Consider the following 24,458-nt stretch of genomic DNA (forward strand, 5'->3'; position numbering starts at 1 on the left):
CATGATGAAATGGCAACTATTCAACCTTACACAGTTGCTTATTGGCAGTACTGCATTACCCACTATCAACTACAAGAGTACATTTCTTTCTCCAAGGTTGAGAATAGTAAAAATTGGTAATTATAAACATAAATATTTAGATGGCATAATAACAACATGATCATCGAGAAAACATCAATAGGTTCTGTCTTTGGACCTTTAATTTCCAAGCCATGGTTTTTGGCCATGTTTACAGTACTTGGCATGAATTCCCTCTGTGGAGCAGACTTCAAATCCAATCAGGAGAGAGGTTGCTTATTCCCATAAGCAGTCGTGCCAGAGTTGCACCAGTGCACACATGTTGGCTAGTAGGTTTGTTTGTAGAATGTAGGGTACAGGAGTAGATAAGACCATTGACATCTTTTCTTTGCAGTCCTCTGAGACTCTCCTGGTAAGTTTAAGATCTATCTTGCAACCAAAGTATTTGGGACCTTCAGCAACACCATGTACTTATGGTGGCCAAGCAAGATCACTTGCAGTGACTTGTTTTGTTTGGGGTGACTATGGGGCCTCCCTGTCTAGTAAGTCCTAGGCCGATGACCCATACCTGGTACAGAGAGTTCCATTTAATATACCTGGTTCTGGGAGCAGCATTATTTACCCTTGTGGGATACCTCCAAAGATTTTAAAATCATGTTTAATATTAACTTTTAAGATAATAGGATTTCATAAGACTTCATACATCCTTACTTATGGTTGACCCGTCCACTCCTTTCTTCCTACCCCATTCCCAGTTAAACACTCAGAACACATTATTCAATGTCCCATTAGTTATGATCTGCTGGCCTGGCCTGTCACCTGGGTACCCTGTCCTTTTAAGAAACAAACCCTGCCCTCTCCCAACCCCTACCCTTCCACAGAGGGAAGCAGATATCCTGCCTCCTCCAGCCTGTACTCTCTCATTCCATCTCTCTCCTGAAGAGGTAACTTCTGTTCTCTCCCTCTCTCTCCTCCTTCTCCTTCCTTTCTATAACCCACTAAATGAAATCCACTTTCTCTGCATGGCGTATATCCATCTCTCGCCACTGCTCCTCATGGGACCGGCTGCCCCACCGACCCTCCAAAGTCTCTCACCTCAAAAGAACTCAGGGATCCTCTGCTTTGGGATGACTCAGTGGTTAAGTGGTTAAGAGACTGTCTGCTCTTTCAGAAGACTCACTTTGAATTCTCAGCACCCTCACATTGGCACTCAATCTGTTACCTCAATTCCAGGGCATCCAGTGCCCTCTTCTAGCCTCTTCAGGCACCTCTGATGCACAAACATACATGCAGATAAAACACCTCTCTAAAGAAAAAGAAGCCTCATTGATTCACCAAATTGTTGGTTTCCAATTTTGGTTTGTCATTGGTTACTTATCTGTGATAAGTAGATGTTTGTCATTGTTTCCACAGAAATCAAGTCACATAACTGTTCTGTAATTGGAGTCACACAGTAATTTTCTTTTTCTTTTTTGAGACTATCTAGACGAATATACGAAAGTTCCCTCTCTACTTTTCACTTCCACAGGAGTGTATGACTTCCTTTCCCCACATTTATGCAAATATTAGTTATCATTTCTGTTCCTGATGATGGCACTTGTAACTAGGGTGAGATGAAAAGCTCAAGGAGTCCTAGTCTGCATTTTTCTGATAAGTTTATAGCTGCTTTTCTTAAGTTTGGGTTTGTTATTTGTTTTATTTTTGTTTTTACTGTTTTAATTTTGAGGTTATTACATTATACTAGTTATACATTATACTCTAATATACTATAGTATACTTTATATTATACTATATATGCTATACTATATATAATATACATACTATACTATGATATACATTATATTATTTCACCTTTCCTTTTCCTCCCACAAATCCTCCCATATACCTCTCCCTGATCTCTTTCAAATTTATGGCCTCTTTTTTCATTGTTACTGCATATTGATATAACCACGTATATACATATATATTTCTCAATATAACCTATTATGTCTATATCATGTTCCTTGTATTTATGTTTTCAAGGCTGATCATTTGGGCAACCAATTGTGTGTTCTCCTCTGGGGAGACTATTTCTCCTGCTCCAAGCATTCCTCAGTTGCTTTTAGTTCTGCGTGTAGGGTTGAGGCCTTGTGGACTTTTCCCCAGCCACTTGGCATGTCCATTGTTGTCCTTGTTCTGCTCCCTTTTGGGTGATTGTGTTAGTGAGATTTTATGGGAATAGCCTCTGGCCTTACTAGGAAACACAAACCTCACCGCGGCAAACTCCCTGATCCACTCTGTCCACTCTGACTCTTACAATCTTCCTATACCCCTCTTCAATTTTTTCAGTCTTAGGTACAGGAATGTTTTGTAAATGAAATCCATTGAGTCTAACCTCCACAACTCTGCATTTGATTAGTTGTTGGTTTTTTTTGTAGTGATCTCTGTTGCAAAGAGAAATTTTCTTGATGAGGGGTAAAGACCTTGCTTATTTCTGGGTACAAGGAAAAATGTTTAGATTCTTGTTAGGTATTATACTGGTTTAGTATAGTGGTGGTTGTAGTTTTCCTCCAAGATTCATGTCTTCACCAGCACCAGTAGGTAGCATCTGTCATGGTTTCCCTTTTGTTAAGAGGGTCTTAAACAATTAGAGAGCTGTTTTGTTACATGAAGGCATGCCTGCCACTACTGCAATGGGCTGACCACTGACTTTTTGAGACACCCATTTCTTTTCAAAATCCAAGTTCCTGAACTGTCTCTCCCCAAGCTACAATTACAGTATTTGGTTTTGCTTGTCATATTTGTGTCATGAATGGCACACTGGCATCTGAATTTAGCCTGTTATTTTTTTGGTGTGTGTATGTAGTCCAGTAGGCTGTTAGTCAAGTCGAAGTTTGGGGGTAATACCGGAGTGCAGCGTCCTCCTAGATCCAGTTCTGCTCTAGGCTAGCAGCAAGCATGTGGGGAGGCTGTGCAGAGCGGGTCCAGGGCAGCCTGACAGCTGGAGCTGGGTGGAAGGCAGCCTGAAACAGTGGGAGTGATGGGTCTCCAAGGAGGAGGGACACTGGTCTAGACCAGAGGAGTGATGGCAAAAAGAAAACAAGCTAGGAACGCCTGGAAAACTCAACGGGTGGGCAGGAACAAAGGAGTACGTAACCGGAACCTGTCTATGATGGACAGGTTCGGAGGTGGCTATAAGAAACACAGGCGGGAGGGGCCGGAAAACCCTCCATTTTTAGAAGGTCCTCAGGGAAACGGTTGTATTCTGCTAGTGGTGGCGAATGCAAACCGGAGCCTCGCCGGGACCTGGAAACTCCCCGGAGCCGCAGTCGCCGCGGGGCGGCCAGGGAAAGTCAGCAGTCTGCAGCGCAGTGGGGGAAGCGCAGCCCGGCGGCCCTAGAATCTCCCAGGTCAGAGGAGCTGTGAGGGAAGCTGATAGGAGCTGGATCAGCTACTCTTAAGGATACCGCTCTCACAATTTTGTTGCAGGCGTATTACTTCGAAGATAAGTTTGAGATCGTATGAAATGGGGCATATGCTGATTTTATCATTGCTCTGCGGTTTCCAAAATACTCTCATAGAATATTCTCACATATAACAATTGAATTTATGCGTTGATGTTTGCAAACATGGTCCCTTTTGCTGTTGTGCAAAAAATCCAAAAACTGTTAGCATTTAAATTCAAACACTTTCTAACTCCCCTGACCTACCCCTTCCCTTTTCAAAAGAGTAGCATTTAACTTGGAGACTTGGTTGCCCCAGAGAGCTTGTTAGCTATCAGCCCCTTAAGGAATAACTGCAAATTTTTAATTAATATATATTACGAATATATTAATATTATTATGAATATGTGTGTGTGTGTGTGTGTGTGTGTGTGTGTGTGTTCTTTCGAGACAGGGTTTCTTTGGAGCCTGCCCTGTTCTTGTAGACCAGGCTGGCTTCGAACTCACAGAGAACCACTTGCCTCTGCCTCCCGAGTGCTGGGATTAAAGACATGCGCCACCACCACCCCACTGAAAGCTACACGGTTATGATTATAAACCTTAGCGTTTACTAACAAAACTTTATACTCACCATTATGTTCCGTTTGAAGTGTATCATACTGATGTAAATAGAATAATGTGTTCTTTGCTGAGGTTTGAAGGCAAACCTCAGAGTCCCGAAATGTATGCATGCTGAGTGTGAGGATTTCAGGCTACACTATTTCCACAGTTAGGAAACAGAATATATAAGGACAAATTTAGAAAGCGTCTTTTCTGGTGGAAAAAAAAAAGCACTATGAGCATTGTCAAATGGCCTAACTGTTGCCTTTTACTTCAGGGTTGTTTACATGCAGTGAGGAAGTGTGGACTTCTCTTGGGAAGAGGAGGGCAGTGCCTGAACCTGCCCATAGGGTTTTGTACTGATACTGAGTGTTGCAGAACTGCAGCAGTCTGGCTTCTGGGGGTGAGAACAGCTTGCTTGCGGTTTTCCTTGCTCCTGTTCAGGGTTCCTAGGAAAATAACTATGTCTGTATGTTTGAGAGCTGTGTGTGTTTGAGTCTCACACCTCACAGAGTAAATTAAAATCCTCAGAGGAAAAGGCGAAGCTTGACGAGATTTCATCTGTTTTTCGTGTTTGTCCTTTAGAGAAGTAGGTTTCCTTTATTCTTGTCCCATGATAAAATCAGACACTCGGTTTTGATTGAGGTGTGGTTAGAAGTGGAATTCAAGTTACAGAAACTCCAAATGCTCCCTAAATATTTTCAGTGTGCTGACGCTGTATGACAGTTGGGGGATCATTTATAGACTCCTTTATTTCTACTGAGCACAGTACTGTGTTTGAAATCCTGGTGCTCACTGAAGAATCTCCTTTTTATATGCAGGGCTCTCACTGTTCAGCCAGACCTGCTTACCTGTGGAGGAGAACAAGGAGCCCTGGAAGGTAGAGAGAGGAAACAGTAGCAGAAGATCCAGATATGGTGGAGGGTTTGACCAGGGGTTCAAGTAATCCTGGAAGTGGGACAATTGGTTTTACTACATTGTGTTTCACTAGAAAAGATTCTGTAGACGTCCACTGAGAAAGATCCCAGGATATACCTATTGTAGATTTTAGAAGAATCTCTATGTAAGAATTAGTACTAGGAATACTTATTTTATTTAACATTGCTTATAAGGGATGCTGTCCTTCTTCCATTCACATTGCTGATTGTGTCTTCATGCTAATATTAAATGGTTTTTATTTCTTTAATTTTAATGTACTGTTTAACTAGGACACTCAATGCCTTTAGGTTTTTCCTACTTAAAAGTTTTGGAGCTTTTTGCATTTTCTTCGGTTCTCTACCTCTTAGGGTTAATTATTCCATTTCTAATATACTGCCAGCAGGAATTTGACAAGAATTGCTTACTATTCTCTAGAGTACTAAACTGTATCTACATGTCTTCCCATTGCTATCCCCTGCTGTCCGTCTTCAGTCTTCATGACAGTATTCGGCAGTTTGTATCACTATAATTTTAATATATTTTGAAACCACCTCTAGGTTTGTTCCTGCTTTCATAATTTTTGAAGTCTGTGGTTTCTCATAAGTTTGTGTATTTTAGGATCATTTTCTCTGTTTCTAAAAAACATACCTGTAAGATTTGGGTACAAATTACTTAGAATCTTTATAGTACCCATACCTCCCCTATACTGTCTTTACATGTTTGAATGAGCACATGCTAGCAATAAATCACTATTCAGTTGCCTTTAGTGTATTTTGTTTTCTACCTGCTGTTGGTTTCTATGTTCCAGATTCTTTGAGAAGAGAGTTTTTGAAACATTGACATTTACTAATTTTTAAAATTAAAAAAAATTGGTAATTCTAGGACATGAGCACAGTGGAGAGTATTTCTTGAAGTTAGAGAACTCTACCTGAGAATCTCCTACTATTGCATGGTTTAGATTCTGGATACCTGCTAGGCATTATTGGTTTCTGTCTGATTTTCTTATGCATCAATGGATAGTGAATGTTGGAGCTTCCCTGTATCAGTGTCTGTTTTCTCCCTTTCATTGCTTTTTGTATTTGAAAACTGAAATGCATTCATATTGCATACAGTCCTGTTTGCCAGTTTGTGCTTTTGTGTCCTGGTGATGTGCTGTTCTGTTCAGAGACAAGTTTCCGACGTCCACATATGGGCATATTTCTACTTTCTGTTTCTGTGCAGGTTTCACTATTCCAGATCATCCTTGAAGGCTGTGGTTCATTGTACAGTGGCAGAGACTAGGATCCAAGTTCATATTTTCTGTGTAGATAGATAACTTTTCCCAACACCATTGGTTCACGAGGCTGCCTATTGTGCAAAAAATGTGTAGTATTTTGGTGGCATTGCCATGGTCGCTGCTGTTGGTCTAGTTCTCCATCTGTTGCTGTAGTGTACAGAGCTGTGTGTCTGTTCTTTTGCCGCTCCCATGGTGTTATTGGTCATATGGTTCTGCAGTCTCATCTAGAGTCAAAGTTGGGATAACAAAACCTCTGCCCTGTGGGCTGCACTGTACTCTCAGGGTCTGTGTGCTACTGTGGAAATTTGTAGGACTCTCTGTACTGTATCATGGGGAGTTTGATTGTCATGAAGTTTGAGTTAATATTTTTCATTGGTATTGTTCTTGTCACAGTACTGTCCCATTCTGTGTACATGGAAATTCTTTCCATCTTCCAGTGGTTTATTCAGTTCCTTCAAATAACTAAAGAGTTTACTGGAGAGGTCTTTCTTTTGCTTGTTTAGGCTTTTTTGTTTTTTGTTTTTTTTTTCCATTAGAAAAATGTAGTTTTGAGCCAGGCATCGTGGTGCATGCCCTTAGTAACAGCACTCAAGAGGCAGAAGTAGGTGGATCTCTGTGAGTTTGAGGCCAGCCTGGGCTACAAAGAGGGTTTCAGGATAGCCAGGATTGTTACACAGAGAAATCCAAAAAATTTCAAAAAATTAAAAACAAAACAAAAAAATTTAAAAAACCTTTTTAAAAAAAGTCTATCTAGTTTTATGTAAGCACAAAGGTTTTCTTTTTATTTTTTAATTACTTTTTCCCCATCCCCATCACTGTTTTTCCTCCTCACCTTGTTTCTTCCCAGTCTTTCCCCAACTTTCCCTCTTCCTCCCTGCCCCCATCCACTCCTCTTCCTTTCTCCTTAAAAAAAAAAGGCAGGCCTCCCATATATATCAGTCAGCTGAGGTATATCAAGTTGCAGTGAGATTAGGTAGTTGCAGTGAAATTAGGTACTTCCTCTTCTTTTAAGGCTAGATGAGGCAACCAATTAGAGGAATGGGTCCCCAAAGCAGGCAACAGAGTCACAGACAGCCCCTGCTCTCCCTATTAGGAATTCCACAAGAAGACCAAGCCACACAACTGTAACATAGGTGCAAAGGAATTAGGTCAGTTCCATGCAAACACTCTAGTTGATGGTTCAGTCTGGGTGATCCCCAACAAGCTTCTCTTATTGGAAGATTGTTGCATAGAAGATTGAAATTTTGCCTCCAACTAGGCATTGGTATTTCCTATTCACTTATATTTTTACAGGTTTTTGTAAGGATTAATTTTGATATTTATTCGTTGGCTGCATGTATGTCTGTGTGAGGGTGTCAGATCCCTTGGAACTGGAGTTACAGACAGTTGTGAGGTGCCATGTGGGTGCTTGGAATTGAACCCAGGTCCTCTGGAAGAGGAGTCAGTGCTCTTAAGCTCTGAACCACCTCTACAGCTCCTTGACTTTCCTATATTGAGCACTATACGTTTTTCTCTCTTCTTCTTGGTCTGGATAACAGTTGATGCACTGCGTTGAGTTGGTGTGGAAGGAGCCAACACCTTTGTCTCTGTCCTGACTAGAGTAGAATGATTGCAGTTTTCCTCCTTGAGTGGAATGTTGGATATAGGTTTATGGCTTCTAGTGTTTATGGTGTTGAGGTTTGTGTCTTCGGAGCTTTTATACTGAGCAAATGTGGTATTTTGTACAGGCCTTTTATGGCTCTGTTAACATGATCATGTTTCTTCTCTCACTGAGTATAGATATTTGCTGTTTTACATTGATTGCTTTGTATGTCTTTCTGAAACACTTGCATCTCTGGCATGAAACCAACCTGACCTCTGTTTCTTTTTTTTTTAAACTGACGTTTATTGAGCTCTACATTTTTCTCTGCTCCCCTCCCTGTCTCTCCCCTTCACTTCTACCCTCTCCCAAGGTCCCCATGCTCCCAATTTACTCAGGAGATCTTGTCTTTTTCTACTTCCCATGGAGATTAGATACATGTATATTTCTCTTAGGGTCCTCATTGTTGTCTAGATTCTCTAGGATTGTGATTTGTAGGCTGGTTTTCTTTGCTTTATGTTTAAAAACCAATTATGAGTGAGTACATATGATAATTGTTTTTCTGGGTCTGGATTACCTTATGAAAAATGATGTTTTCTAGCTCCATCCATTTGCCTGCAAATTTCAAGATGTCATTATTTTTTTCTGCTGTGTAGTACTTCATTATGTAAATGTACTACATTTTCTTTATCCATTCTTCGATCGAGGGGCATTTAGGCTGTTTCCAGGTTCTGGCTATGATGAACATTGCTGCTATGAACATAAGCTGAGCACATGTCCTTGTAGCATCCTTTGGGTATATACCCAAAAGTGGTATTGCTGGATCTTGAGGAAGGTTGTTTCCTAATTTTCTGAGAAATCGCCACACTGATATCCAAAGGGGCTCTATCAGCTTGCACTCCCACCAGCAATGCAGGAGTGTTCCCTTTTCCCCACAAACTCTCCAGCATAAGTTGTGATCAGTGTTTTTTATCTTGGCCATTCTTACAGGTGTAAGATGGAATCTCAGAGTTGTTTTGATTTGCATTTCTCTGATAACTAAGGATGTTGAGCATTTCCTTAAGTGTCTTTCAGCCATTTTAGATTCCTCTGTTGAGAGTTCTCTGTTTAGGTCTCCATTTTTTTTATTGGATTATTTTTTCTTTTAATGATTAATTCCTTAAGTTCTTTGTATATTTTGAATATCAGCCCTCTGTCTGATGTGGGTTTGGTGAAGATCTTTTCCCATTCTGTAACCTGTTGTTTTGTCTTGTTTGACCATGTTCTTTGCTTTACAGAAGGTTTTCCGTTTCAGAAGGTCCCAATTATTAATTGTTTCTCTCAGTGTCTGTGCTATTGGGGTTATATTTAGGAAGTGGTCTCCTATGCCAATGTGTTCAAGTGTACTTCCCACTTTCTCTTCTATAAGGTTCAGTGTGGCTGGCTTTATGTTGAGGTCTTTGATCCATTTGGACTTGAGTTTTGTGCATGGTGATAGATATGGATCTATTTTCATTCTTCTACATGTTGATATCCAGTTATGTCAGCACCATTTGTTAAATATCCTTTTTTCCATCTAATACTTTTTGCTTTGTCAAAAATCACATGTTCAAAAGTATATGGATTAATATCCAGTTCTTTGATTCATTTCCATTGCTGACCTTTGTTTCTGTATAGTTCAGAGAGAGTCTTGTCTATTTTTAGTCAGACAACTGGTCTGGCTTGTTTTTATAGGATATTTTGTCCCTTTAGAGAATTTATTGCTGAATCTGTCCAGTCACTGATGGTCCTGGAACTCACTCTTGTGGACCAGACTGGCCTTGAACTCATAGAAAGCCACTTGCCTCTGCCTTCTGAGTGCTGGAATTAAAGGCACTTGGCTAGTTCTGGAATATTTTTTGAAGAGATCATTAGGGCTAAGATTCCAGTGTTTGTGTCAGATCTATTCTAGTTTCATGACAGAGAAGGTTAGTTCTAGAAACTCATCATTTTCTTCTAAATTTCCAGTTTGTTTGAGATGACTTTCCTCAGGAGTCCATGCAGTAACACAGATATCATGGGTATCTTTTGCTATGCCCCCCTTTCAGTCTAATTCCATTACTTAGAGATTTCCTCTCTTCTTGCAGATTAGGGAAAGAATACTTTGTTGGTCCTTTTATTTCATCAAAGAAGCAAGTCTGAAGCATTGGCTCCTGGTATTGTTCATTGAATCTTTATTACATTGATTTCTACACAGCCTTTCTTATCCCTTTCTGCATACTGTTTCAGACTGATTTGTTATTTTGCTTGTAAGCCCTCAGGCACGTAACTATGGACAAATGTCTTTCACAACCAGAGCCTATTGTTGCCAAAACTTCTAAGTATTTTTTTATCACCCCACTTCTGTGTCACTCTATTCATGAGCTGGCACTTTAAGAAAGTGTCCTAGGTGCTTCATGAGTTCTCTCTCACTGTTCATTGATTTAAGTCTCCACAGTAACTAGTTAAGGAAGAGTAAACAAGGGGCCCAGCAGTTAAGAGTTAAGAGCACTTGTTACTCTCACAGAGAATCTTGGTTCAGTGCTCAGCATGGAAGAGGTAACAGTACAAGAAATAGCTTGGGGGATGGAGAGATGGCTCAGTGGTTAAGAGCATTGCCTGCTCTTCCAAAGGTCCTGAGTTCAATTCCCAGCAACCACATGGTGGCTCATAACCATCTGTAATGAGGTCTGGTGCCCTCTTCTGGCCTGCAGACAAACACACAGACACAGAATATTGTATACATAATAAATAAATAAAAAAATAAAAATAAAAAAATAAAAAAAGAAACAGCTTGGAGGTGTCAGTTGTAGTGTGAGAATAAATGTGGAGCCTGGATATGTCACAGGATTGCTGACACCTCTGTCAAGATTGGAAGAGTTGGGAATGAACCTTGTGGATGAGAAATAAAATTGTTTGTGTTCATGGAGCCCAGAGCTGGAAGCCATCCTGTGCCCCTTGTAATGTGGCAACGGAAGATTTATTATGTTGATGATGTAGCTAGGAACTCAGCAGTAAGTTTTAAGAGGATCCACCCTAATTTTGGACAAATTTATGATATAAGAAAAAACTGTCTCATCTACAGAGCATCTCATCTACAGAGAAGTCTGCGATGGAGGGAAAATGAATTGTATTAAATACTACAGTTTTCTTGTAACCATAGGCACCAGATCTCAAAATCTCCTCATTGATTAAGTAGATGTAATAGAGAAAGGACATGTTCCCACTCTTAAATGGTTTATGATTATTAAATGGGACTTAGCATCTCATTAGTAACACAAGTTGGATTAAGGGCTGCATGTTAATTGTGTCTTAAGTTACACCCAACATACTCTTCTTCCATACTATATGTATGTGAAATGCATTGAAAAACCAAACACATTGAGTGACATTCTCACTGGCACACTCCAGTGCAGTGCTTTGCATTTGAGCTTCTAATGTCCTGAAAGTCATGCATGTTCCTCTTTGAGGAGAGTTGGCTGCATGTGGTGCTCTTCACTGAGTTTATTTTCTGTTGGACATCTACTGATGGTCGTGCAGAAAGCTGTTCTTAACTTTTTAGCCATCTCTTCTGCCACTCTTTATTTTTTTTAAGTGTTTATGATCCTTAACCATGAGGTAATTACAAACTCAAAACCAACTGATTCTCCTATTTTCACCCTATTCAGAATGGCTAAGGTGGAGGAGAAGGTGTAGTGGGTATGCATTCGCTCCCATTACTCCAGATTAAAAGGCAGATGGATTTCTTTGACTTGATGTCAGTCTGGTTTACACAGTGAGCACACCAGCTAGAACTACATAGTGATACTGTCTCAAAAAACATTTTGAGGACACTTTCTTAGAGTTAGGGTGAGTGCTAGCTCATGAAATACAGCGACACAAGTGGAGTGACAAAGACGCTGAGAAGAGCTTTTAATCTTGCAGCATTTCACCTCAACTCTGCACTGCTGTCAAATTCTGTGTTGTGGCTCTGACTTCCACTGACCTCATGGAACCACCTGTAGTCACATACCATGTATTAGAGTTTTTCTGGAGGAACAGAACTGATAGAATGAATAGATGATAGATAGATAGATAGATAGATAGATAGATAGATAGATAGATAGATGATAGATAGATAGATAGAGCAATAGAACTGATAGAATGGATAGATGTATAGATAGATGATAGATAGATAGATAGATAGATAGATAGATAGATAGTTAGAGCAATAGAACTGATAGAATGGATAGATGTATAGATAGATAGATAGATAGATAGATAGATAGATAGATAGATAGATGATAGAGATAGAGAGATAGATAGATAGAGGAATAGAACTGATAGAATAAATCTATAGATGGATGGATGAATGGATATAGATATAGATATAGATAGATATAGATATAGAATGGGATTTTATTAGAGTGTGTTACAGGCTGTGGGCCACCTTGTCCAACCAATGGGAAGAATCCAGAAGTTGCTCAGTTCATAAAGCTGGGTGTCTCAGCTGGCTGGAATTCTTGAGAAGTAGGCTTTAATGCCAGTGAAGGAATGGCCTTACCAATGACAGCAAGGTCAGGCAAGCAAAGAGAGCAAGCTTCTTTTTTCATGTCCTTTATATAGGCTGCCAGGAGGAGGTATGGCTTAGATTAAAAGTAGATCTTCCCACCTCAAAAGATCTCACATTAAAAGTGGATTTTCCCACTTCAACTGATTCAAGTAAGAAAAAAAAATCCCTCCCTGGTATACCCAGCCACTTGAGTTTCAGTTAATGCCAGATTTGTCAAGTTGGCAACAAAGAATAACCATCACATTCCATTTCTGTTGCTGCTTATCAGATTTCTCCTTTTGTTAGTTTAAAAACAATGAATTCTTCAGTTGTATCTTCTCCAGTTTTTTTCTAAGAGGTATTAGTGGAGGTCTTGAATTACGTATGCTTCTTTTTTCAGGTTTGAGAATTTCTTTCCTATCGCCCTGTATTGTAGATATCAGAACTACAATCTGTTTCCGTCTTGATTTTGTTGTTTTAGCACTAATTTCCTAATTTCATAGAGTTGCCATAGCTCAGTGAATGTCTTTTGAGTCCTTCAAGTAACTCATACATATTCATGGTTGATTCCTAGAGCTTTATTTTACTTTGGACACTTTTTATTAAGAACTTTGCACATGCCTGGTATTTCAATATTAAAGAAAATTTAGTAGAAAAAAGTCTTCCAAATCACAGGGAATAAACATATAATGCCTTTGTTTCATTATTGATCTTAGAGAGATTATCATTCTAAGGGCATTCCTTAGAAGAATAAGCTTTATCCATGTCCCTTCATTCTCTTTTCCCTGGCAGCCATTAGGTGGGTTCCGCCAAGCCCTCCACATTAATGAGGACTTTTCCTAAAGCAGTTTAGCACACAGACATTCTGCTTAACACCACATATTGACCTTTTGCATAGTTTCAGAAAGGTTGCTGGTGACAGGTATTCTCATACAAAAGTGTGAATGCAATTAATACTGAAAACAAGTGCAACTTGAGAAGAGGAGTAAGTTGGGAAGGTACACTTTAATTCAGCGAACAGGGTAAGGTCTGCTTAGGTGGTGATTAGGTTGGCTCTAAGTAGATCTGATGAGAGGTGTGCCATATTGAGATGTTTGCCAGATAGACTGAGCCATTGCTTGCTGTGTCTGTTCTCTAAGACAGCATGGTATACATGTGTAGTGATGAGGCGAGCAGGCCTGCTTTTCGTCCTGCCTGACTCCCGCACAGCTAGCTTAAAACCCGAAATAACAACACACAAACTGTATTCATTTAAACACTGCCTGGCCCATTACTTTCAGCCACTTATTAGCTAATTCTCACATCTTGCTTTAACCCATATTTAGTAATGTGTGTAGCACCATGAGGTGGTGTCTTACTGGGAAAGATTCAGCGTGTCTGACCTGGTGGCTGGCTCCATGGCGTCTGTCTCACTCAGGAGAGGCATGGCATCTGACTAATTTCCCTTCTTCCCAGCATTCTGTTCTGTCTACTCCATCTATCTAAATCCTGCCCTATCAAAAAGCCAAGGCAGTTTCTTTATTAACCAATGAGAGTCCTCCATCATACATGGTGAATAGTGTATTCACAGAGTCGGATATTGTAGTCTAGGTATTTTTCTAACCTCTAGAAAAGCCAACATCAATGTGCATGATGGAAAACTGTAGAGCCCCTCAAACCTCTTCTCAGGAAGTGACTGTTTTGGAATTGTGACTGTGTTCACACTGAAAATGATTTCTGTATTTAGCCTCAGAACATACAGAGTTCCCATGTCCTCTGTCAATATGAAAGCACTTTTGCCTGAGCTGTAATTGTTTGATGCTGCCATTAAACATTGCACTCTTGCCTTAGAGAAGCCATATGAAGAACACAGTGCTCAGTTGTTCATCTATGATGCTTTCCCACCTCAAGACTGCATCATGATTTCCAGAAAATGAACTTATTGGCATCTTTGGAGGGAGCCTAAAAGGGGAATTTTCTTCTTTAAGTTTTCTCTTATTTATTTCATTTCTCTATTTTTAACCTACAGGTCCTTTGTGTATATATCATGTCTGTAGGCAACAAATGTGCTTTCATTTCCTGGCTGCCTAGACCCGAATAATCACACAGAAATGATATTAATTACAACACTGTTTGGCCAATGGCTCAGGCATATTCCTAACTTGCTCTTACATTTTAAATTAACACATTTCTATTAATCTATGTATTGCCATGAGGCTGTGGTTTACCAGTAAGGTCCTGGCATCTTTCTCCTTTGACAGCTACATGGTGTCTCCTTGATTCCACCTACTCTTTCTCTATATCACTGTTCAGATTTACCGCCTGTCACACAAGGAATGCCAGTCACACATGGTCGTAAGCTATCATGTGAGCCTGGGAACTGAAACAGAGTAAGTGCTCTTACCCACTGAACCATGTCTCCAGCCCCCCTTTAACTTCTGTTTTTATTTTTAAAAAGAAGTTGTTAGTTTATTTTTTGTGTATGAATATTTTGTCTGAATGCATGTCTGTATACCTGTGTAGGCCAGAAGAGGTCGATAGATTCCCCTAATTGGAGTAACTTGTGTCGATGGGAATTGTACCTAGATCCTCTGGAAGACCAGCCAGTGCCCTTTAACTACTTACTGAGCCATCTCTCTTTAGTTTTTTGGTAAAACCATTTTTTATATTAAATGACATGGGCTCCAGGTGTTTCCATTTGTGTAATATTTTATATATTTCCCCTGTATCAAGAAAAACTGCTAAGGCAGTGGTTCTCAACCTTCCTAATGCTATGACCATTTCATATAGTTCCTCCTGTTGTGGTGAATACAAACCATGAAGTTATTTTCATTGCTACTTCATAACTGTAATTTTGCTACTGTTAAGAATCATATCTGTTTTCCAGTGGTCTTAGGCTCCCCCTGTGAAATGGTTGTTCAACTCCTGAAGGGGTCACGACCCACATGTTGAGAACCATGAGGCTGAGAGTCCAAGCCCACACTCCTTTGGTTCCCATGCACTCTTTTGATATTTTCTTTTGCTGCACTTGCAGTTCTTTCTCCATGAAATCTTATGGTCAGTTTTATTTTGTTTTGTTTTTCTGCTTAATTTCTGTGCTTCTGGAAGCTCTTTTACTGTTTGCTTATTCCTGAATTATTAAGCATTAAATTATATCTTCCTTGAAGACTTGCAGCCTCTCAAATTTTCCAGGTAGGTCCTTGATCTAGTTTGAACTGATTTTTATGTAGGGTGAGAGACATGGATCTGGTGTCATTTTTCTGCATGTGGATTGTCCCTTTGCCAATACAGTGTGTTCAGGGTGTTCTCTCCTTTCATTGGTACTTTTTTGACATAAATTAGCTGTCTTTCCTGTGAGTTCTGTGCTCTTTTCAATTTCTTACATGTTTGTTTATGTGCAGAACCATGTTGCCTTTGTCACTTGGTCTCTGAAAGTGGCTGATGGTGACGGTTTTGTAACTTGAAGTCAGGTCCTGGGATACCCCAGAATTATGCCAAGGATTGATCTGGGTATCTGTGATTTTCCTGTCAGGTCCTGTGATACCCCCAGGGCTATCTGGATAGATGTGATTTTTCCTGTTTGCATATAACTTTTAGAAAGTGTTCTCTGCTTCTGTGAAGAATGTCAGTATTTTGCACATGGGGATTACATTGACTCTGTAGACTGCAGGTGTTAGTGATTTAGCCATTTACCCCATGTCACTTTTCACAGTGAATGTGCATAGAATTTCATTTTCTTCTTCAGTGTCTTAACTTTTCATTATAGGCATTTATTAAGTTGTTGTTTAGGCATATTCCTAGGTCACTGGTTGCTTGGTTTTTTTTTTTTTTTTTGGTTTTTCGAGACAGGGTTTCTCTGTAGCTTTGGAGCCTGTCCTGGAACTAGCTCTTGTAGACCAGGCTGGCCTCGAACTCACAGAGATCCGCCTGCCTCTGCCTCCCGAGTGCTGGGATTAAAGGCGTGCGCCACCGCCGCCCGGCTTTGGTTTTGGTTTTTGAAACAGGTTTTCTCTTTGTAGCCCTGGCTGTCCTGGAACTCACTCTGTAGACTAGACTAGCCTCGAACTCACAGAGATCTACCTGCCTCTGCCTCCAAAGTGCTGGGATTAAAGGCGTGTGCCAGCATCATTGGGCTATTCCTAAGTGTTTTACAGTAACTGTGAATGGGTTACTTTCCTACTTTGTTTCTTAAAAAAGCAATGTGTCCCATGGTTGGCATATAGAAGAAGGAGCAGCTTTTCTAGTATAATTGTGTATTCTTCAATATTATGTGAAGCATTTATCATGTCTAAGAGTTTCTCGCGGTGGCTGTAAGGAGGTTTTAAGTAGATTATCATATCATCCTTTCTTATCTGTATGTCTTCTGTTTCTTCATTCTTTATTGTTTTATCAAAATTTTCAGCTTGCTCTTATAATTATTATGTGAGACCACAGAGCACATGTATTTTTAATATAGGTTTTGAAGTAATGCTATTTTTGATTTTTTTCTTTCTGCTATAAATGTTGACACGTGTACCTCTCATTATGTTGACCTGGATTCCATTTATTCTTAGTTTTTTTTTTTGTTTTTGTTTTTCAAATCAGGGTTTCTGTGTAGCCGTGGTTGTCCTAGAAGTCACTCTGTAGAACAGAGGGACCTCAGGCTTGTAGTGGTATGCCTGTCTTTACCTCCTGAGTATTAGAATTAACCTCAGGCTTGTAGTGGTATGCCTGTCTTTACCTCCTGAGTATTAGAATTTACCTCAGGCTTGTAGTGGTATGCCTGTCTTTACCTCCTGGGTATTAGAATTAAAGGCATGTGCCATTACTGCCCATCCCTAGTTTGTTTAGAAGTTTACCATGAGGCTTTTTTGAACTTTGTCAAATGCCATTTTCAGCTCCTACTGGGATTTTTATCATATGGTTTTTATTCTCTGTGGTATTTTTGATGTGGCTGGTTGGATTGTAAGTAACATTTTTATTCCTTCCTTGTTAAACTTGGTAGTTTTCTGGTTTAGTGTGTCGGAGATAGTCAGCTACTCCTCGGGTCCCCTCTCTTCTTCTGTTCCTCACATATTTCCGGTGGTCTCATAGATAATTCTTTTTGACTGATCTTTGTATATTTTGCCTCTAATCCGCAGTGCTGCTTAAGAGGAATGACGTGCGTTAACTCCTGACTATCTTCAAACATACTTCTCTGTCAGTTTTAAGAGATCATTTTTCTGACTGCAAGAACATGGCTGGCAGTTATTTTCTTTCAGGTATTTAAATATATTTTTCCATTCTCTCCTTGCTTTAGAATTATTGACTGTACATCTGGTATTAGTCTGGTATTTGGGTCTTTTTATGTGGTTTGACATTGTTCCTTAACAGAGTTTAGTATTAATATTTGTTTTGCATTTTTGACACCTGATATGAAAGGGCAAGAAGGGGTCCAGTCATTGTTCTTGAAATGGAAAGTCAGAGCAGAGCAACGAGAAGAAATGACCACTTCTCCAGTAAGTACCTCCCAGGTTAGTGTTGTGTTCACTTTTTTCCTTTAAGACTTGTTATATATTAAAATTTTGTGTGGCGGTTTGAATAGGATTGACCGCCATAGACTCGTGTTTGACTGCTTGTCTCATAGGGAGCAGCACTACTAGGAGGTGTGGCAGTGTTGGAGTATGCGTGACCTTGTTGGAAGAAGTGTGTCACTGTAGCAGTGGACTTTGAGGTCTCAGATGCTCAAGCTAGGCCCAGTGTCACTTTGCAGCCTATGCATCAAGATGTAGAACTCTCAGCTCCTTTAGCACCATGCCTGCATGCCGCCATTTTTCTTGTCATTACAAAAATGGACTAAACCTCTGAAACTGTAAGCTAGCCCCAGTGAAATGTTCTCCTTTCTAAGAGTTGCCTCCTCATGGTGTCTCTTGACAGCAATAGAAACCCTAGGTAAGACACCTGGAAAATGTTTCATTCTCTGCTTCTGATAGTTACCATCTGAAATGTTTGTTTCCCATGTATTCCCCCTCCCACCACCTGTAGTGAAGATTGACTCTTTAAATACATGTCTACTGTGTACCACAGCATTTTCTCCAGTTTTCTCCAGACTTTGTGTGAGGGCAAATATTCACAATGAAAGTAAGACCTGCATTTCCATTGTGACAAGTGCTCAAACAAATGTGTTGTGGTTTCATTGCTATAAAGGATGGATTTGTTATTCATATATTAGTTAGGGCCTCGTGTGCCATGTAGGTTCCACTTGAGGGATGTGTTAGGTTTCCACATTTGGCCACCTTGAGTTTCTTGCTAGAATCTCTAATAATGTTTTGGAAAAAAACTCCGAGATGTGCTATTTGGATCCACATTGGATCCTATCGCTAAATAGTTAAACTCTCTAGAAAGTGCTGAAGATGGCAGGCCAGAGAGCCTTGATCATGCCGTGAAATTGGTATTTCTGTAAGGAGATGCACACTGTGTCTGCTGTTTCTCCCTTTGGCATTTGATATCACAGTGATGATGTGCCTGTATTTGTTGACACCTGATTTCTATTTGTCTCAGAAGAGTTTGTTCCTGCTCACATCATTCTCTTGGTTCCGATGATCAGGGGTAACTTCCCAAACTAGAGAAATGAATATGTTCACTTTTTCTTCTGTGTGCTTTTTAGACAGTGACCTATTGTGTAGCCTCTCATGATTGTGAGTCTTTATGTGAAAACATGTGGAATATGTCAGTAAGAATTTTCTTGAGACTGTTGAGTAATGTACATAAGCCATCACATTTCATGCAGAAATGAAGATTCCTCTTAGTTATATTGTCCTGGTCTTTTCCTCCAGAGGAGAAAGGCTCTCCTACCACCTCTTTTTCTCTTTTGCTGAAGCTACTGTTTTTCATAGTTGGAGATTATGAGAAAAGGCTGTATCAACACAGTTGTAGCATTTAGAGACACAATTTTGCTTGTCACAAACTTTTCATCTGAGATGTGACACTGTGAACCCATATGACATAAACTCCTATTTCATAAATGGTAGATTTCTATTTCTAAACCTTAAATTTTTATCTTATATTTCCTAAAAGTATATCATCTGTGGGACTATAATGTCATTCTTTTTTCAGTATTATGTGACAAACTGGAGAGATGCACATGTACACATAAGTATGTGCACACACATAAAGGGAGCCCATGTTACATGGATATCACCAACTTGCTGAACCAATGAATTTTACTAGGGTTACTTATAGAAGTAGAAATGACTCAGACACTGCATCTCCAAAGCCCATCCCCAAGCATGGATGACATCTCACAAATCCGGGAAACCTGGAGCAGACTGTATTGCTTGCCAGCAGTGCAACAAGTTGGAGGGTATCATTTCCTGGTGACTCATTTGGCCAGAGCCTCTTCTAGGCAGCTCAGCTGAGGCTGCTAGGCTGGTCTCTTGAAGGGGAGAGGGCCGTGCCTGTGCTCATCTGAAAATCTTTGCAGCTCGACTTGCGAAGTCAGAATAGCTTTCAGCAGTCTTTACTCTTCATATACTTTTGGGGAGGGAGGGAAGGAGGGAGGGAAGGAGGGAGGGAGGGAGGAACCTAAGGAATTTGTTCAGTTTCATTGACAGTTGTGAGTTGTTTACTTCCTGTTTAACGAGTTTTTCTGCCGGCAGAATGTTTCAAATTCTCAGAAAACTGCTGTACAGCACTCAAAGTTAGAATATACAATTAATTTTATTTTAATTTTATATTATGAGTATTTTAGCCTGCATGTATGTCTATGTCCTACTTACATGCCCTCAGAAGGCAATGGATTATGTGGAACTGAAACTACAGGTGGTTATGGGATGCCATCTAGGTCCTGGGAACGAAACCCAGAGCATCTGGAAGAGCAAACAGTAGTTTTGACTGCTAAACTATGTCTACATTCCATATTAAAGAATAATTTTCCAGGGCTTGTAGACATGGCTCAGAGGTTAAGAGCACTGATTGCTCTTCTAGAGATTCTAAATTCAATTTCAGGCAACCACATGGTAGCTCACAACCATCTATAATGAGATCTGGCACCCTCTTCTGGCATGCAGGTATATATGAAGACAGAACACTGTTTACATAATGAATAAATAAATCTTTTTTAAAAATTAATTTTCCTGCCTCATCTATATCACAAAATGTTCCTAGGTTCCTATACTTCTTTTACTAGGAAAGCATTCTCCCCAGCAGCACATGGTAAAACTCTTTTAAAATTTATTTATTTATTATGTATACAACATTCCTTCCATGTATGCTTGCATGCCAGAAGAGGGCACTAGATCTCATTATAGATGGCTGTGAGCCACCATGTGGTTGCTGGGAATTGAACTCAGGACCTCTGGAAGAACAGCCAGTGCTCTTAACCTCTGAGCCATTTCTCCAGCCCAGTAAAACTCTTAAATATCCATTACAGGGTCTGCTAACATTTGGGGCCGTGGCTTTGAACTTCTCCCAGGAGGAGTGGGAATACCTAGACTCTACTCAGAGGGCTTTGTACATTGATGTGATGTTGGAGAATTACAGCAACCTGGTCTTTGTTGGTGAGAACATTTTTCTTACAGAATTCGATCTTTTGTATTTACTTGGTTTATAGGTGTATAAAGTCATCTGAGAAAACAATAAATGCTCTTAACTGCTGACCCATCTCTCCAACTATCTTACCAAGTTTTTAATGAAACATTGAATGTTAAATGTGTGGAAGAGATATACATTCCAATACACTTAGTAAGTTGAATATTTTCATTTTAGTATTGCATTAAACTGTTAATTATTTTGTGGGAAAAAGATTTTAAAGAGAGATATTTTAAATATACTCCTTCAATGAACTTTTTTCTGAAAGTTCATTATTTTTTTTCATCATCTATTTGTCATACCTTCTACAAGTAATGCTATTTAGATAAGAGTGAGAATTCTGTTATCAGTCCCCACAGTGTGATGAAGATCAAAATGGAGGTTCTTACCATTCATATAATGATAGGGAAAGTAAAAGGCTCTCCACTAAGACCCTATTCTAAATATTACTTGTCTTAAAGAACTTAAGGTGACATCAGCTATTGAATCTTACTCATGAGTCTATCCCTATTGTCTCTAATTGTGCTCATTTCCCAGAGAACCATTGCGTGTGTGGTAAATACGAGAACGTCTTGGATCAAGACTCAGACTATATTATATGTCAGCATGTGAATATCCAAGAGAAATCTTACGAATATAATCAGCTTGGCAAAATGCTTCATGAATCCTCCCTTTGTACACCTTATGACACAAGTGATTCTGCAGAAAACCGCAGCAACTGCACATGTGGTAACCACAGGGATTCCTCCACTGACTCATCAAACCTAAACAGACGTGAAAGTGTGCACACTGGAAAAGAACTTTTCAAATATGAAGACTGTGGCAAATGTTTATCTTCCAATAATAGTCTAAATCCGAGTATTCACACTATAAAGATAGAACACAAGTATGCAGAAAGTGATAAACTTCTGGGTTCTGCACCCAGACTTGTTCAGCAAAGAATCCATAGTGGAGACAAAGCACACAATTGTGGGAAATGCTGTTCAAGCCTCAGTACACATGAGCGACTTCATATTGCAGAGAAACCATGGAAATGTAAAGAATGCGGTAAGTCTTTTAAGTGGTTTTCTCACCTTAAAACCCATTGCAGAATCCATACTGGAGAGAAACCTTACAAGTGTAATGAATGTGATAAGGGCTTTTCTCGATTATCTAGACTTAAAAACCATTACAGAGTCCATACTGGAGAGAAACCTTACAAATGTGAGGAATGTGGTAAGTGCTTTTCTCGGTTATCTAGACTTAAAAACCATTACAGAATCCATACTGGAGAGAAACCTTACAAATGTAAGGAATGTGGCAAAGCCTTTACCCACTGCACAGGTCTTAGTACACATCAGAAAATTCATACTGGGGAGAAACCCCACAAATGCAAAGACTGTGGTAAAGCCTTCTCTCTGTTGTCAACACTTAAGGAACATTACAGAGTCCACACTAGGGAGAAACCATACAAGTGCAGTGAATGTGGTAAATTCTTTCATTGGTTGTCGGGCCTTAAAAGCCACTACAGAATACATACTGGAGAGACACCTTACAAATGTGGAGAATGTGAGAAATCATTTTCTCAGTTGTCAAGACTTAAAAGCCATTATAGAACCCATACTGGAGAGAAATCTTGCAAATGTGTAGAATGTGACAAATGCTCTACCCACTGCACAGCTCTTAGAAGACATCATAAAACTCATGCTGATGAAAAACCTTACAAGTGTAAAGAGTGCAGCAAATGTTTTTATGTGTTGTCACACCTTAAAAGCCACAGTAGAACCCATACTGGAGAGAAACCTTACAAATGTAAGGAATGTGGTAAGTGCTTTTCTCAGCTGTCAAAACTTAAAAACCATAACAGAATCCATACTGGAGAGAAGCCTTACAAATGTAAGGAATGTGGCAAAGCCTTTACCCACTGCACAGCTCTTAGTACACATTATAAAATTCATACTGGGAAGAAACCTTACTCATGTAAAGACTGTGGTAAATCCTTTTATTTGTTGTCAAGACTTAAGGAACATTATAGAGTCCACACTGGAGAGAAACCATACAAGTGCAATGAATGTGGTAAGTTCTTCCATTGGTTGTCAAACCTTAAAAGACATTCCAGAATCCACACTGGAGAGAAGCCTTACAAATGTGGAGAATGTGACAAATCATTTAACCACTGCTCAAGTCTTAAAGCTCATCAAAAAATTCATGCTGGGGTGAAATCCTTTAAATGTGAAGAGTGTGGCAAGTCCTTTTATTGGTTATCAAACCTTAAAACCCATTACAGAATCCACACTGGAGAGAAACCTTACAAATGTGATGAATGTGACAAGTCCTTTTCCCAGCGTTCTCTTCTTACAAGGCACAACAAGATCCATACTAGAAAAAAATATGAATATGAGTTGGTCCTAGCCACACCCACTTAGCATTAAAAAAAGAAAGCACTCCTGGACAGAGAAGAATTACAGATGCACATGCAGTAAAGACAAATTCAGATTAAAAAAACGTCTAAATGGGTCACAGTATTGGATAAATGTACATAGACTTGAAAGAGAGGAAAAGAAGTATAGACAGTTATAATATAAAAGAGTATAGTCATAGATTAAAGGAGTAAAGATAAAATATTAAACTTGTGGAAAAAGTAATAGAGTAAGAAAAAAATCTACATGAAGATGGAATATACACAGAAAATCTAAATTATAGATATATATAAATATATATATTAATTTTTGACTATGAATGAGCTCAGCACAGAGAGACATTTCATTGTACGGGCTGCCAAGCTAAACCAACATATATTTTAAAGGTATCTTGACTCCAAAATTTGGTTCTAAGGATATGTTCCTTTGGGAAAGAGGTTCTGCTTTTGTTTACACAGAGGATGAGAACCTGTGGATTCCTTCCAGACTAATGTGGTTTGATGAACAAAGACCTCCAAAAGGTTTTCGTGAACCCTCCAAAATACCCCACCCAACAAAAAGCAGGAAGCAGTTTGGAGAGTTCACCCAAATTCCCAAATATTGGTTTCTTTTTAAATATTTATTTATTTATTTATTATGTATACAATATTCTGTCTGTGCATTTGCCTGCAGGCCAGAAGAGGGCACCAGACCCCATTACAGATGGTTGTGAGCCACCATGTGGTTGCTGGGAATTGAACTCAGGACCTTTGGAAGAGCAGGCAATGCTCTTAACCACTGAGCCATCTCTCCAGCCCCCCAAATATTGTTTATAAGTGTTTGTTTTCAATTAAAGGGGGATGTGATATAGAGATGAATGCTTTGCATTTGTATGGATCTTGGTTTGTTGATAGAAATTTAAGGTCAATTTTATTACATGTATATTTCTGCTCTTGATTAAGGTATTGTGTTTATGCAGCTCATTTATAATGTAATATATAATTAAGAAATATAAGTTAATGGATAGTGATCTGTAATAGTTAAGCTTGCAGTCATGCTAGTTAGGTTTTCTGGATGTACAGAAATATATTTCCATGGATAGGTATTCTTCAGATCTTTCAAAGACTAACAGAATATGGCATTTAAAATGTTTTAAGAACTTAGGACTTCTCATGATAATGAGAAACATCTGCTCCTGGCAGCACCAATCTAC

At 39.4% G+C, this 24,458-nt stretch overlaps 1 protein-coding gene across 5 annotated transcripts; it reads left to right on the forward strand.

Moving 5' to 3' along the window:
* The first annotated feature begins 3,249 nt into the window (after positions 1–3,249).
* LOC119820853 (zinc finger protein 883-like) lies at positions 3,250–23,327 on the forward strand. 5 transcript variants are annotated; one of them, XM_038339517.1, is made up of 6 exons: positions 3,250–3,407; positions 4,862–4,952; positions 17,441–17,560; positions 17,721–17,812; positions 20,710–20,836; positions 21,405–23,327. In XM_038339517.1, exons 3-6 carry the CDS (start codon positions 17,536–17,538, stop codon positions 23,270–23,272), a joined length of 2,112 nt encoding a protein of 703 aa, XP_038195445.1. In that variant the 5' UTR covers positions 3,250–3,407; positions 4,862–4,952; positions 17,441–17,535; the 3' UTR covers positions 23,273–23,327. The 5 variants fall into 5 exon arrangements, with proteins under 5 accessions (XP_038195445.1, XP_038195447.1, XP_038195446.1 ...); XM_038339519.1 differs by having other exon boundaries at positions 17,721–17,797; XM_038339518.1 differs by lacking the exon at positions 3,250–3,407 and adding an exon at positions 4,349–4,443.
* Positions 23,328–24,458: the final 1,131 nt, after the last annotated feature.

This window comes from Arvicola amphibius, chromosome 8 (genome assembly GCF_903992535.2).
Source record: "Arvicola amphibius chromosome 8, mArvAmp1.2, whole genome shotgun sequence".
Taxonomy (NCBI): Eukaryota; Metazoa; Chordata; class Mammalia; order Rodentia; family Cricetidae; genus Arvicola; species Arvicola amphibius.

Bases quoted from the DNA above. Each gene is read 5' to 3' on its own strand.
- LOC119820853 (XM_038339517.1), top strand. From the start codon at position 17,536: ATGGCTGGCAGTTATTTTCTTTCAG. The intron at 17,813-20,709 runs GTTAGTGTTGTG...TATCCATTACAG, and splicing joins CTCCAGTAAGTACCTCCCAG to GGTCTGCTAACATTTGGGGC. The intron at 20,837-21,404 runs GTGAGAACATTT...CTCATTTCCCAG, and splicing joins CAGCAACCTGGTCTTTGTTG to AGAACCATTGCGTGTGTGGT.